Source organism: Oncorhynchus nerka, linkage group LG5 (genome assembly GCF_034236695.1).
Source record: "Oncorhynchus nerka isolate Pitt River linkage group LG5, Oner_Uvic_2.0, whole genome shotgun sequence".
In the NCBI taxonomy this organism is placed as follows: Eukaryota; Metazoa; Chordata; class Actinopteri; order Salmoniformes; family Salmonidae; genus Oncorhynchus; species Oncorhynchus nerka.
In genome coordinates this window covers 57,593,354-57,609,236 of record NC_088400.1, presented here as the reverse complement: position 1 = coordinate 57,609,236, position 15,883 = coordinate 57,593,354, and the positions used below count along the sequence as shown (strand labels likewise).

The 15,883-nt window shown below is 46.7% G+C and overlaps 1 protein-coding gene across 2 annotated transcripts in view; it reads left to right on the top strand.

Annotated features, from left to right (window-relative positions):
• Nucleotides 1-6,448: 6,448 nt before the first annotated feature.
• Nucleotides 6,449-15,883, top strand: part of LOC115133252 (protein TANC1-like) — a 57,392-nt gene continuing 47,957 nt past the window's right edge. For both annotated transcript variants that reach the window (XM_065018801.1, XM_065018799.1), the window contains exons 1-4: nt 6,449-6,533; nt 10,549-10,682; nt 12,999-13,221; nt 13,978-14,259. In XM_065018801.1, the coding sequence (XP_064874873.1) occupies nt 10,602-10,682; nt 12,999-13,221; nt 13,978-14,259 (586 nt within the window). In that variant the 5' untranslated portion in view covers nt 6,449-6,533; nt 10,549-10,601. The remainder of the gene's footprint in view (nt 6,534-10,548; nt 10,683-12,998; nt 13,222-13,977; nt 14,260-15,883) is intronic.

Below are 15,883 nucleotides of genomic sequence, written 5' to 3'. Positions count from 1 at the left end.
TCCATTCATTTGTACTCCACATTTCCCTTTTTGTCAGGTTTCATTCCAGACCACTGTGCCTGGATTCGTTAGGGCTCATCATAATCCATATCTTCCCATGACTAGTGTTGCCTCATTTAGGAGTATATGGTCATGTTACTGCAATAGCACTTTTTGAAGAGGGAATAATATATTTGTATTGACTATCTTTCACAGAACTCCTGTAATCAGTTGAACATGTTCAAAGCAGTATTTGGGAGGAATAGGAAAGAAGAGAAGAGGAGCAGGAGGGATCCAGGTAGGAAAGAGAACAAACAACACTATCAACAACACTGCACCCATTACAGTTTGTGATAGGTTACTAAACACCTTTTCACTGACTATAATAGTGTCACATGATTTTGTTGATAAAAGGGTGGGTTGACATGTTTGCCGATAGATAACTGATGGATTTCTGGAGCCGTGGGGATGATTCTGGAATCTGGGTACTATCTCTGTTGTATCAGTCTCGGGGCAGAGATCGTTTCTGGCGAAGTGAAACCAATCCTTGACATTAGTAGCACTCGCCCTAATTGAAGACGGTAGCTACTTGGCTGCTCCGAATTTCCTGTCCCCGGGTGTTTGAGTACAGAGCCATTTCAATTAGCCTAATTAAGGAGTGAATGCTGCCTCGCACTGCTGTAAGTTCCTCTCAGACCTAAAGTGTGTCACGAGAAGTTGGAGTGGGTTAAACAAACAGCTCTGACCCACAAAAAGAAGATACTGAAATGATCAATAACTTTTTGGGTCAAGAGGGGTTACTATACAACATTAGGAAGAGCACCTGCTATTTTCATGACACAGACTGACCAGGTGCATTCAGGTGGAAGCTATGTACCCTTATTGGTGTCACTTGTTAAATCCACTTCAAATCAGTGTAGATGAAAGGGAGGAGACAACTTAAAGAAGTATTTTTGAGCCAATTGAGACATGGATTGTGTGTATGTGTGCCGTTCAAAAGGGGCACGACAACATATTTAAATGCCTTTTGAACAGGGTATGCTCGTAGACGCCAGGCGCAACGGTTTGTGTCAAGAACTGCAACGCAGCTGGGCTTTTTTCACGCTCAACAGTTTCCCGTGTGCATCAAGAATGGTCCACTACCCAAAGGACATCGAGCCAACTTGACACAAACTGTGGGAAGCATAGGAGTCAAAATGGGCCAGCATCCCTGTGGAATGCTTTCAACACCTTGCAGAGTCCATGCCCTGATGCATTGAGGCTGTTCTGGGGGAAAGGGGGGTATAACTACAGTATATAGCTTTTTCTTACCAGTTCTAAATCATTTTAGTCAACCATCTTTATTTTGGTAGGCTATAATCTATTATTCAGATTGATGCTGGGCCTCGTGTGCTTCCGCTGTGGGGTTGTGCCTCTTTCCAGTAGTTATGTAGCTACTAGTTAGTTCCATTCTGTGAGGTAACAACAAGGGTGTTGTCAGTTTCTCATAACGTGAGTGTTCACCCCTAGAGAAGTCTGGGGGAAATCAGAAGGCACTCTAGACGTATGGGTACAAAGTCAGCATATTGCACATGAAATATTTAATGCATCTAATGTTGACGAGCTACAGAACTCGGAGAACTGTGTCAGTCTCATCTACCGTCTACCATGAAATCTACCATTAATGCCTCTAGGTCCTTAGATTTCGTCCAAAAAGGTGGACTGCCATGCTAGTAATGGCATGTACATTTTAAATAATTTTCGTTGTTGGACATAAAAGACTGTAAAATCACCAGGAAATCATCTCAAAAATGATTTTAATGTAGGAAATCTGTTCCCAAGTATTCCCACGCATAAATAGAGACATATGCGATGCAATATAATCAAGGTTTGAAATGATTATTTTTTTGTGTCTAATACTAACAGTATATCTGTTTGGGATTATTGCGGTCAATTTGCAGTGTACAAATGATTTATAACTATGTTCCGGCCGCTCAAGGAAGAATTGGCCCAGGGCTGAATGTAATTGGCGACCCTTGGTCTCAGCAAGCCTATGGGTATATGCCGTGTGACGCTGACTGTGATTGGATGAAAAGCCTCGAGAGAGAAAGTTGTTCCCTGACTACACGATGAGCAGCATATGTTTCCCATAAGGCTGTGGCCCTGGAGGCTCGCTCAGAGGCATCAGAGACAGAGAACGGAAACTTTGCAGCACGATTAGGGGCCCTGAATTTATGACTAATTATAATCAAGTTATAGCAACTCCCTACCTAGTAATGTTGGTTTTTGTCCAAAACCTGTACGTTCTGCTTTTTAAGGCTGCGTATCCTTGCAGATTGTCGTTCAAATACATTATATAATGTAGATTACCATCTGTCTCCTTGTCTTCCACAGGAATGAGGTCACTGTATAAACCATGCTAAATTTCAATGGGCTGCTTTAATGTCATTTTCTTTGTAGCATTACATACATTACATACTACTCCAGCCCCAGTTAGTGCTGTGTTATTATTGCACTCTATGCATCAGTTAGTAGCCACGAACTGCAATGCACACGCACATCATTAACATCATTGCAACTGGGCAGTGATTACATTTAGCATAGAGAGGAGACAAAAGCAGAACCCACTTTCCTCAAAGACCTGAGCTGCCAGTAGGCAGTCCACTCTTCAAAGGGCCACTACTAGACTTGAAGAATCGATCCGGTCTCTTAATGCAAGGGGATGTCGTCCACTTATTGTTGCTTCAAAACATGTATTTGACGGTCCTGTTTAAAGGGATATCCCACCCCTAGAAATAAAAATCATACAACTCCTGTCAATTTGGTGAAAGCCTATGTTCTATCAGTAAGTAAAATAAAATAAAAAATCCCCCATGATTTATCTTCTAAGTGGTCCATCTGTGAAATCCGGAATTCGTGTCAGAACGAGTCAGAGCTACATGGTTCTCCTCACACACACTATCACATTTAATAACACTTTTTTTGTGCTCAATCTAAACAGTGTACCAAATGATTCAACTCAGTTTCTCTTTCAAGTAGCATCCCACAATGTGCCCTGTCTGTGGGAAAGGTGGGAAAGGGCCAGTGTTGCCATAGCAACATCCTATGCACTCACTCTAGTCAGAGATGAACTTCAGGTTGAACTCGGTGAGATAGACTCCTAAATTGCTAGTGCAGTTGGTTTAGGCAATTTTACAGATAGCTAGCTCCTTCACATGCTGATATTGACTTTGGTATTATTGTGTGTAGATACGTTTGCTACTTAGCTAAATAGCCAGCCAGCCCAGATAGCATTGCATTGTGGGTTTTGTAGTCAACTTGAGCTGCAACAGATTTCCACTGCGATTTTCACATGTTGCTACCAACCTTGTTGTAACGACAAAATTAAACATTTGTTCACCAAAAAATATTGTTTTCACATATTAGTGTTATTTAACACTGTTATTCATAAGAATTAGGGGTTTGGGGTGGATTATCCCTTTACGTTTCCAGACCTTTTGATAGGCCCTGTTATTGATTACAGTTTAATTTGTTCTCTCTCTCTCTCTCTCTCTTCTCTTTTCCGACCCCTTTTAATCTCTCTCACCTTTCCCACTATATCTCCCTCTCCTCTCGCTAGCGGGAGTCACTGATTACCACAGCCACAGTATCCAACGAAGGGGTGCTGGTGCTTGGGTGACCCACTACCAGGAACCTAGCCATGCCCACCACCCCCACCCCTCAAGGGGCAGGCCGAGGGGGAAGCTGGCTAAGGGGGAGTCCATCTCCCTGCCTTCCTCGCCCCTGGTCCATCGCCAGTCCTACATAATGCCCTCACATATGGGCATCAAGTCCCCAGGTACTGTAACAGCCATTCACCAGGCTTTTGTTCTTCTAATGAACACACATATACAGTTGAAGTCTGAAGTTTACATACACCTTAGCCAAATACATTTCGTTTTTCACAATTCCTGACATTTAATCCTAGTAAAAATTCCGTCATAGGTCAGTTAGGATCACCACTTTATTTTAAGAATGTGAAATGTCAGAATAATAGTAAAGAGAGAATCATTTATTTCAGGTTTTATTTCTTTTATCACATTCCCAGTGGGTTAGAAGTTTACATACACTCAATTAGTATTTGGTAACTTTGCTTTAAATTGTTTCACTTTGGTCAAATGTTTTGGGTAGCCTTCCACAACCTTCCCACAATAAGTTGAGTGAATTTTGGCCCATTCCTCCTGACAGAGCTGGTGTAACTGAGTCATGTTTATAGGCCTCCTTGCTCGCACATGCTTTTTCAGTTCTGCCCACACATTTTCTATGGGTTTCAGATCAGGGCTTTGTGATGGCCACTCCAATACCTTGACTTTGTTGTCCTTAAGCCGTTTTGCCACAACTTTGGAAGTATGCTTGGGGTCATTGTTCGTTTGGAAGACCCATTTGCGACCAAGCGTTAACTTCTTGACTGATGTCTTGAGATGTTGCTTCAATATATCCACATAATTTTTCTGCTTCGTGATGCCATCTATTTTGTGAAGTGCACCAGTCCTTCCTGCAGCAAAGCACCCCCACAACATGATGCTGCCACCCCCGTGCTTCACGGTTGGGATGGTGTTCTTCGGCTTGCAAGCCTCCCCCTTTTTCCTCCAAACATAACGATGGTCATTATGGCCAAACAGTTCTATTTTTGTTTCATCAGACCAGAGGACATTTCTCCAAAAAGTACAATCTTTGTCCCCATGTGCAGTTGAAAACCGTAGTCTGGCTTTTTTATGGCGGTTTTGGAGCAGTGGCTTCTTCCTTGCTGAGCGACCTTTCAGGTTATGTCGATACAGGATTTGTTTTACTGTGGATATAGATACTTCTGTACCTGTTTCCTCCAGCATCTTCACAAGGTCCTTTTCTGTTGTTCTGGGATTGATTTGCACTTTTCGCAACAAAGTACGTTCGTTCATCTCTAGGAGACAGAATGCGTCTCCTTCCTGAGCGATATGACCGCAGCGCGGTCCCATGGTGTTTATACTTGCGTACTATTGTTTGTACAGATGAACGTGGTACCTTCAGGCGTATGGAAATTGCTCCCATTTCTTTCTGATGTCTTGGCTGATTTCTTGAAGGTAGGCCCTGAATACATCCACAGGTACACCTCCAATTGACTCAAATGATGTCAATTAGCCTATCAGAAGCTCCTAAAGCCATGACATCATTTTCTGGAATTTTCCAAGCTGTTTAAAGGCACAGTCAACTTAGTGTATGTAAACTTCTGACCCACTGGAATTGTGATTCTGTGAAATAATCTGTCTGTAAACAATTGTTGGAAAATGTACTTGTGTCATGCACAAAGTAGATGTCCTAACTGACTTGCCAAAACTATAGTTTGTTAACAAGAAATTGATGGAGTGGTTGAAAAACGAGTTTTAATGAATCCAACCTAAGTGTATGTAAACTTACAACTTCAACTGTACACACACACACACACACACTCAGAGGGAAGGGCACATCTATAGATCATCTGTAGAAACGAATATACTTTCATCATTCTCTTTTTTGCAGCTCATCTTGTTCTCGTTGCTATGTTAGTTGCTAGCCTAGCGACGACTCCCGCTCGTAGCATATTGATCACATGTGCTGTTCTGTAGCTCCCACGGTTCTGACAGGCTCTTGTGTGCTCTTTGTGGAGATTAGGTTATGATGGCTCTGCCTGGTTTTTAAGCCCAGTGGGTTTATAGCACAGCCAGTACATGCCTAATGATTGATTAAAGGCTATTCACACAGCTAGCACTTTATTTCCCCTGGGAGAAATAGTAGATTATGCTCAAATCCCATTGTCAAATGTACATGCTGTCCAGGATACCATACATCAATAACAACAACTCACTGCATCTCCAAGGACTGAATGCTGGGGAAGTTTAGAAAGCAAATAGTATGTCATTAGCTTTTTGATGATTTCTACTATGCCTTGATTTCTCAGTGGCAGGCCAGGGTTATGTAGTAACTGGTCTACAGTTCAACCTCTTACTCACTGACCCAGTGCCCAGCCCCCCACTGCTCAGCTTTGGAAAGGAACTTGTATACCTTTTTTGGAAAATTATGTTTAGATGTCTTCGGCGTTTGTGTCTTCGGCTTTCTAGCCGAGTAACACTAGGTGGCAGTGCGGTGTGCATTAAGCTGAAGCTTCGAGTTTACTGTCGTGGTGTGGACCTTTACCTCAACACACACAGACACACACACACAGACACACACACAGACACTCATGTTGGCGATTTGAGCTGTTATCATCACAGGGATTAGTTTATACTCTACTGCATGTATCTGAGTTCATGTTGGCTTCTCCCAACTGGTGGGAGAAATTCAAATTCCCGACTGCAAATCCCATCTGGAAGAGTTGAATTTCTCTCTCTCTCTCTCTCTCTCTCTCTCTCTCTCTCTCTCTCTCACACTTTCTCTTCCCTTTCTCGTTACCCCCATCTCACTCTCTCTCTCTGTTGCTCTGACTGAAGGTCCGTACAGGAAGCTGGAGTATGTGGAGAGTCCTTCTTTTCCTGGAGATGCGTTCGTCTTCGCTCTGAACAATAGCAAGACTTCCCAGAGAGGTGAGTGTGAGCGTGTCTGCACAGAGAGTTGTGCATGAGAGACAAAGGGAGGGGAGAGAGAATGACATGCGGTAACGGTACATTTGGAAAAGGAGGAAGAGAGGTACAGAGAAGAGAACAAATCTTCCATAGTTTTGTTTAAATGTTAGTTGATTTAGCGGCCTGCTGTTATTTTTTCAACTGCACATGTACAGTTTGTGCAAAGCGTATTTGTGCATGTGGATGCATGTGTCCATGCGTATGTGTTTAATTGACCTGCCAAACCTAAGTGGTGCTGAGGGTAACAGTGTAAATGCCAGCCATCCCCTGCACAGCTGTCTATGTGGAGAGGCTGGGGGCTAGTCCTGAGGCGGAGCAGCCTGTCTCCAGCATCCTCCTGCCCTCTTGTTGCCAAGCTCAGCTCTTCTCCCTCTGCTTCCCGTAACCAGCGGCGACAGCGTGCTGGTGTGTTTACTGTGTGTTTCAATCATTCCGAACCCCCTTCCTGGAATTTGTCGCGCAGAGGTCAGAGTTCGATTGATGAAGCTTTCAATAAGTGTCTGGTTGTTTTAGTTACGAGGTGTTGTTCCTAATAGTGCCACGGAGAGCTGAGCGCAGAGATTCACTGATTATAGCTTCCTGACCTCAGGTGGGAAATCAGTTGGGCACTTAGGCAATGGATGGAGACATTGGCTGATAGACTGCATCCTCAATCTTGTTCTCTCTCTCTCTCATTCTCTTTCTCTCTCTCTCACTCATTCTCTTTCTCTCTCTGTGTCTCACTCTCACACCCTCCCTCTCACTTTCTCTCTCTCGGTTTGTCTTGTTTAGTTTTAGCCACAGTTGTTTGATTTGAGGGTAGCTTTTTAAAACAGTAACCACCATTTTCCACTGGCCACATAGACCCACAATGCATCTCCAATAACCATTATGAATGTAAAGTAAATCTAGATCATTGTAACATACATTTACTAACCATTTCCTTCAAATTGTTGTGTTCATTTGCAATACTTTTCAATGTGATGTTTTCCATATTTGCTTGTCCATGTGCTTAGCTCGTTATGAATTTGAATGAACCCTGAATGGTGCCGAGGTATAATTTCGACAGCATATAAGATTATTAGGTTTGCCTTTCAAAACCAACTCAGCAGACTCAAACAAATGAATAGATTAGAAATGAATAGCTGTAAAATACATTTGAGTGTATTCAGTGTATTCAATGTTCGGTAAGGACTCTGACTTTGGTAATGACTGACAGGCCACATCATTATTCTCTTTTGCACAAAAAAACAAGAATACAATCATTTCTCCCCGAATTTGAAAGGGTTGTTTCCTTGAGACAAGAGGGTGCAGAGTCAGATCTTGTTCTCAGTTTCTGTGGATCTCTGCTTTGACCCGAGTGCCTTTCCACTGGGCAGAAACGGTTTGAATCAACGTTGTTTTCACCAGTGGAGGCTGCTGAGGGGAGGATGGCTCATACTAATGGCTGGGATGGAGTCAATGGAATGGTGTCACATGCAAACCACGTTTGATACCATTCCATTGACTCCATTTCAGCCATTATTAGTAGCCGTCCTCCCACCAGCAGCCTCCACTGGTTTCCACATCATTTTATCCCCCCCAAAAAATGTCATGTGAGGACATTGAATCAACGTGAGGAAATGATTGGATCTCCAAAAAGTCAGCAACGTAAGTGAATTTCATATTTTCTCCCGCCCAACTTTGAACCTTAATCTGATGTCTTTGTGACTTTTCGTTGTTGTTGATTCCACGTTCGTTGACCACTCAAGCAAATGCAATTCAAAAATAGACGTTGAACTGGCGTCTGTGCACAGTGGGTTGAAGTGTGCTAAGATTTGATTGAACAACCTTCTGCCAGAAAGAACCAAGCGCGCTCCAGCTCCCAGTCTATTACACAACCCAGTGTGGACCAAAACACTTCAGATGTATGTTTTTCACAGAACGAGAACATGTATCAGAGTGATAATGTGGAAGGGAGCTGCTAATGTGACAGCTGCTGTGACTACGGTTGGTTTACTACTTCACTTCCATTAAGCTGGATAATGGAGGGTGACATTACAGGATTCATTTAGTTCAGGTGGTACCCCTGTTTTCATTTCCATCCGAGATGGCACCTGACTACCCTGGCATTGTCTCGTTTTCTTTCCCATTTGTAATGTACACCGTTGAATCAGGAGCTCCAGCCAGACAGTCAGACCTCTTGCAGACAGTCCAGCCCCGTGTGTCACCAAGCGTCTGTTTGTCCTTCTGTCTCTCTCACTGTCTGTGATTAACAGCTCTGCGTGTGATCTCTGCTGTGTAGGAAAGGTGCCGGTGCCTGCCTTTCGTCTAACCAGGCAGCTCGTTTCATCACCGCCCCTTGTCTGAGAGATGGAGGAAGTTGTGACTTTAGGCGGAGAAGAGAGGAGGGATATGCAATAGTGAGGTGGTGGTGGCTGTTTCCTCTTATTTGCTTACTGTGTATTGCATCATCTCTACGGTTCATTGGAGAGAGCAATGGATTATGTGGAGGCGGGGAGAGTATATCGACAGTGAGATTGAAAGAATGGGGCGATCCTGAGGGCTTGAGGGAGGGGGGAAGAGGGATGGAGAGGGGGGTAGAGGGATGGAGAGGGATGGAGAGGGGGGAGAGGGATGGAGAGGGGGGATGGAGAGGGGGGGAGGGGGATGGAGAGTGGGGGAGAGGGATGGAGAGTGGGGGAGAGGGATGGAGAGGGGGAGAGGGATGGAGAGGGATGGAGAGGGGGAGAGGAGAGGAATGGAGAGGGGGAGATGGATGGAGAGGGATGGAGGGATGGAGAGGGGGAGAGGGATGGAGAGGGGGGAGGGATGGAGAGGGGGAGAGGGGGAGAGGGATGGAGAGGGGGAGAGGGATGGAGAGCCGGGAGAGGGATGGAGAGGGGGAGAGGGATGGAGAGGGGGAGAGGGATGGAGAGGGGAGAGGGATGGAGAGGGGAGAGGGAGAGGGATGGAGAGGGATGGAGAGGGGGAATTGATGGAGGAATACACTTAGAAAAAAAGGTGCATTCTAGAACCTAAAACGGTTCTTCGGCTGTCCCCACAGGAGAACCCTTTGAAGAGCCCTTTCTGGTTCCAGGTAGAACCCTTCTGGGTTCTATGTAAAAACAATTTCCCACAGAGGGTTCTACATGGAACCCAAACGAGTTCTAGCTGAGTCCAAAAAGGGTTTTACCTGGAACCAAAAAGGGTTCACCTTTTGGAACTCGTTTTCCCAAGAGGGATTGAGCGGAGAGATGAATGAGAAGGTGTCTAACCCAAGAAGGGTTGGGAGTAACTAACGCCCAACAAGCTGTGTCTCGGCCCTCCCACATTCCTTCCCTTCTTCCTCATCTCTGTCAATAGTATCTGTTTCCTAGACATCCTCATATTTTCCAACTCACTGTTGTATGTAAACAGGATATAGAGGTGTCGTATTGAACACCCTCTCCCCATCCACCTCTGCATCTGTACAGTGGCGAGCTGGAGGTGAAAGATCATGGCATCAGGCCCTTCTCAGTGATGTATCAACGCACCATATTGCTCATCTCAGCCCAATCTGTCCGGACAGGGCAGCCAGTGCCAAAGATGGCGGTGTAAAGGCGCCTATCCTCTGCTGGAGGCCAGGGCTGAGCTGAGCTCATTGAGATTCTACGCCTGTCTCCTAACCAACCGGGAACGCTGAGCAGGCACACACACACACATATGGACACACACGCAGACGGAGCTGCTTCAGTCATGCAGTCAGGGACTGAGAAAGCCACAGCCTCTTCATCAGTAATGAGGCCGACCGGCGCTGCTGCTGACCTGGGGATGCATACATTAACCTCTCCTCCATCGGCATAGTATACATAATCCTCTATCCAATCGACGTAGCCAGGTAGGAGGAAAGGCAGGAAGGAGGAACTGAGCTGAACTGGGCTGCGCTACAGAACGGTGTGTGTGTGTTTGGTGTGGTACGTGTCGTGCTGCTCACAGCGATCCTCTCGTCTGTCATCTCTCTCCATCTGTCCTCCAGAGCTGCACGCGGAGCTCCAGCCCAGCTCCTCCTCCTTCTCAACCCAGGAACTGATGACCAGGCTGGGCTTCTTACTGGGAGAAGGGACCCCAGCCTCGCCTAGCACCCCCATGGAGGACCGGAGGGAAAAGAAGGTGTGTGAAATGAAAAGATGTTGGGAAGGATGGGTAGAAGGAAGGAGGGACTGAGTGACTGAGGAAGTCAGTGGTCAGAAATATGAAAAGGAGGCTGATGTTTTCTTTGCAGAAGTGAGGAGTTTTTGTATGGCTTCTGTAATTAGATTTAAAGGTTGTTTTGTGTGATAACCAAGATTGAGAGTTTGTTTTTGGTTAAGCTGCAGATTTAGAAACCACAACTTTGAAGGTAAATCACCAGTTGAAAAAGAAAATCGGAGGCAGTCTTGACTTAATATTTGAAAGTATATACTGTGATGGCATTTTCTTTATGGAATGTGTACATAAAGGTGATGTCAGTTGAATATCTTGCTTTTAATCTTGTTGCATTGGCTCACAACATGCTGTTGAGCCCGCAGGAGGTTTATATACTGTACTGTATCATTCTATCACCGTTTTGAGCATTGCCCCACTTTCCTAACCTCCTTCCTCCACCTGAGCTCCAGATGGAGCCAGTTTTATAGAGACAATGTGTCGGCTGTGAGCAGTGTACCGTGTCCTGGTTCCGATAACTGATGGGGTGGTAAGGTGGGAATAGCACTGAGCTGAACGTTCTCTAACGTTGCAGAAACACTGAGTGCTGGGATGAGTTGAGACCTATAGGATCTAGGAAATGTAGGGTTCGGGTGTTGTTGGAGACATATGAAGAAGGATGCAGATATTGGGGTTTGGGGACATTGGGAGGAGAGGGGGACATTGACACACACACACACATACATACACACACACACACACACTTATATACAATGACCTATATACCATACATTAACCTGGGGACAGCTGGAAATGGGGCCAACAGGGTCTATACCTCTGATAATACCTCTTTCACCTCTTTCTCTCTCTCTCTCTCTCCCTTCCCTTTCTCTTTCTATATCCCTCTTCTCTTGCCACACGTTCTATCCATCTCTCCTCACTTTTTACTTGACTGATATCGCCTACTCCCCCCTCTTTCTATCCCCCCTCTCCTCTTTCTCGTCCCTCTCTCACCCTTCTCTCTCTCGTCCTTCTCTGCCCATCTCTCTCTCTCTCATCCCTCTCTCACCCTTCTCTCTCTCGTCCCTCTCTCACCCTTCTCTCTCTCACCCTTCTCTCGCTCGTCCCTCTCTCATCCTTCTCTCTCTCGTCCCTCTCTCACCCTTCTCTCTCTCTCTATCTCTCACCCTTCTCTCTCTCGTCCCTCTCTGCCCATCTCTCCCTCTCTCACCCTTCTCTCTCGTCCCGCTCTCACCCTTCTCTCTCTCACCCTCTCTGCCCATCTCTCTCTCTCCCTCTCTCACCCTTCTCTCTCTCGTCCCTCTCTGCCCATCTCTCTCGTCCCTCTCTGCCCATCTCTCCCTCTCTCACCCTTCTCTCTCTCGTCCCTCTCTGCCCATCTCTCTCTCTCCCTCTCTCACCCTTCTCTCTCTCGTCCCTCTCTGTCCATCTCTCTCTCTCTCATCCCTCTCTCACCCTTCTCTCTCTCGTCCCTCTCTGCCCATCTCTCTCTCTCTCTCGTCCCTCTCTCACCCTTCTCTCTCTCTCTCCATCTCTCACCCTTCTCTCTCTCGTCCCTCTCTCACCCTTCTCTCTCTCGTCCCTCTCTCACCCTTCTCTCTCTCGTCCCTCTCTGCCCATCTCTCCCTCTCTCACCCTTCTCTCTCTCGTCCCTCTCTCACCCTTCTCTCTCTCGTCCCTCTCTGTCCATCTCTCCCTCTCTCACCCTTCTCTCTCTCGTCCCTCTCTCACCCTTCTCTCTCTCGTCCCTCTCTCACCCTTCTCTCTCTCTCTCCATCTCTCACCCTTCTCTCTCTCGTCCCTCTCTCACCCTTCTCTCTCTCGTCCCTCTCTGCCCATCTCTCCCTCTCTCACCCTTCTCTCTCTCGTCCCTCTCTCACCCTTCTCTCTCTCGTCCCTCTCTGCCCTTCTCTCTCTCGTCCCTCTCTGCCCATCTCTCCCTCTCTCACCCTTCTCTCTCTCGTCCCTCTCTCACCCTTCTCTCTCTCGTCCCTCTCTCACCCTTCTCTCTCTCTCTCCATCTCTCACCCTTCTCTCTCTCGTCCCTCTCTCACCCTTCTCTCTCTCTCGTCCCTCTCTCACCCTTCTCTCTCTCGTCCCTCTCTGCCCATCTCTCCCTCTCTCACCCTTCTCTCTCTCGTCCCTCTCTCTCCCTCTCTCTCTCTCTCCCTCCCTCACCCATCTCTCTCTCCCTCTCTCACCCTTCTCTCTCTCTCCCTCTCTCACCCTTCTCTCTCTCATCCCTCTCTGCCCATCTCTCTCGCTCCCTCCCTCTGTCTGTAGTGTAATATCTCTGGCCAGGCGGTGAGCCCATGCTCCACATTGACCTGCAGCACTACGTCTCCATGCTCAGACAGCCCCTGCTCCACCCTGGGTAGTAGCAGCACCGGGGGGCCACCCTCCTGTCTTCCCAATCCCAGCCCCAGCCCAGGTGGGACCCTCCTCAGCCCCAGTCCCTGCCGGAGCCCCAGCTCCACACTTGAGAGCCAGGATAGCGGAATCATAGGTGAGTGGCTTATATAGACCATCATCCCCATAGTTGGATCAATTTCAATTCAGATATTTTCTGTGTTGTGTTTGTGTTGTGTTCTCTTCTCACCTCCTGAGAAATAATGGATATGTGCACATGATTGTGAGACCTCAATGGAAGAAAAAACACAGTCTCGTCCTTCCATTGGTCCTCGATATATCTCAATAATATATCTCAGTACTCACATTGTCAATAATCCTGATTAGGATAAGGGCCTCAGCACTGAAGAAATAGAGATGGATGATACTTGTTTCACCTTGCTTTGAGTTCTCAGGCAGTCTTTCTATCTCCCGACTCTCTCTCTTTGCCTGTGCCACTTTAGTCGAGAGGCTTCAGGTCCCTCTTGACAAAACTGGGACGTTGCTGTCTTTGCTGCGTACGGGTCTGGACTTTCTAAAATAGGACATCTTTCTCCCTAAATAGAGCTTGTATTTCTCGGTAAATACATAAGGACAAAGGGTGCACAGTACACGCGTTTGATTGTGTTGATGTCGATGTGTGACTGATACCTCGTCACTGTTGATGTGACTGATGATCGGCCTTTTACTCTTTAACTTGGTACAGTGTCACTGCCAATAACGTACCAGACTGGAAAACTACAGTGAACTGAAGCAGAGTTTGAGCTCATCCTAAATAACTTGATCTTATCCAAAAGGCACTCATTAGGAGTCAACAGTTTGGTTTTGTCATTTGTAATCCCCTTCACCCCTGTCTACTCCCCCTGTGCCTCAGCTACCATCACCAGCTCTCCTGAGAATGAGGATCGCGGTGGTTCCACTCTGGACCTGAGCAAAGATGGCAGCTGGAGGGGCGCTGGGCGTGGCGGGCACCAAGGCGACTCCTGCCCTCCTGTCGCCAAGGACGACCTGCCAGGACCCAGCGAGGCCCCGCCCAGGTCTGAAATTACCATCCTAGAGGCACCCAGAACTCCGCCCACAGCCAAGAGGCCCTTCCCACAGCGCCACACGCACAGCACTTCTTCCCTGGTGATGCCACGCCCTAACTCTGTGGCAGGTGAGTGACCATCTCTTGCCGCTGACTGGTGGTGTCTCAATAGTCTCAACTAGTCTCATTTCCTTGTGTCCTTTCCTCTATGATTACTGGCCTGGTAGTGCATGATAGATGAAAGCAGTACATTGGAGATATATCCAGTCCTTTTATCTTTTAGCGGTGATGAGGGAAAGGAGATGAGGAAAGGAAGCCATGAAAGACAATCAAACAGCTCTACCTTGACCAGGTGTCTAGAACCAATCGTTTTTGTGATGAAGTTCTCTTTCCTCCATTCATTTGTGTAGTTAAAACAGCTGCAGCTGAAGCTTTTTCTGACCACGTGGTTTCTGTGACGTGGAAGAGCCATTAGACAGAGCTGCTTCCTGTCTACTTTCTGTCGTTAGACGAGGACGGCATACGGCATTACGTCTCTGGAGGATGGAGACAGTGAACGCTACCGGCTACAGTATTCCAGGAGGCTTTACGTTGTTATCCTACATCTGTTCCTCCTCTGTGTTTGAGAGAACAAGAGACAACTTTTCCTTCGTTAGATGCCACTCCATTTGGAGAGCGGGGGGTGATGGTCTCAGGGGAGTGGATCCACTGCAATGACTGACAGACTCTTCTACTCTTGTTAGGGATGCTGCTTGTGAACAACTTGAATTACTTGAAATGAGCATGCATGGCAATATTTGTTTAAATAGACCTCCCTTTCAGGTTGTGATTGGGGGGGAGAGATGGGAGTAACACAGGACATGTTTTGGTTTCTTTCAAAGCCCACGCTCCTACATGGGTTTCTATCTGTTGTTGTGGTCCGAGCAGAGAGGAAGTGTTAGTCCCGCGTATGCCTGCTGATTTCACTACAGCTTGAGAGTTAAGTGGCGCCGTGTGTGAATAGAATGTCAGTATTCCTGCGGTGCCATTGAAAGAGGGCAGACCCCCCCCCCCCCCCCCGAGAGCTCTTGCCATTCAACTGCCACTGGAGCTTTCGTCATAGTCCTCTGAGATTATTATTATACCAACCGACATGTATTCGAGGTGGAAGATTGTGGTGAAATGTGTTTTCTACGTTGTTTAACAGTAACCTGGCCCTGGGTTGAACAAGATTTAGGGTGACTCAGCAGTAGACTGGACATTGTGGTGTTGGGAGGTGTGATGTGAAGTGTGTCTCTGTACTGTATCTCTGAGGTCAGTGGTTCTAACGCTGAACAATAGCCTGGTCCAGCCTCCAACCGCTTTTTTCCCAAGATCCAGGTGTGACTCTTCACTAGATTGGACATGACGAGGGTGATGTTGGCGTTGTAACATGGTGTTCCAGTGGGTGCTCCTGCCCTGTGAGCTGTGCAGTACGTGTCACAGAGCCGAGCAACGTGACATTCCCCTTCTGATTCCACTCTGTGGGGATTAAAGGTCTCATGTAATGCCAGATTATACTGTAGTACAGGAGGCTGGGCCGCGCACTATTGATTTATGTGCTGCATAAGGTGGAGAGAGAGAGAGAGAGAGAGAGAGAGAGAGAGAGAGTTCCTTGCCATGTGGAACAAAATGCGTTATTTATTTGAGATGCTTCAATCACATCTCCCTCTCCAGATATTACTGTACTGTTATATCACATCCAGACCCCTACAAGCAGATTGCTTCCCATAGG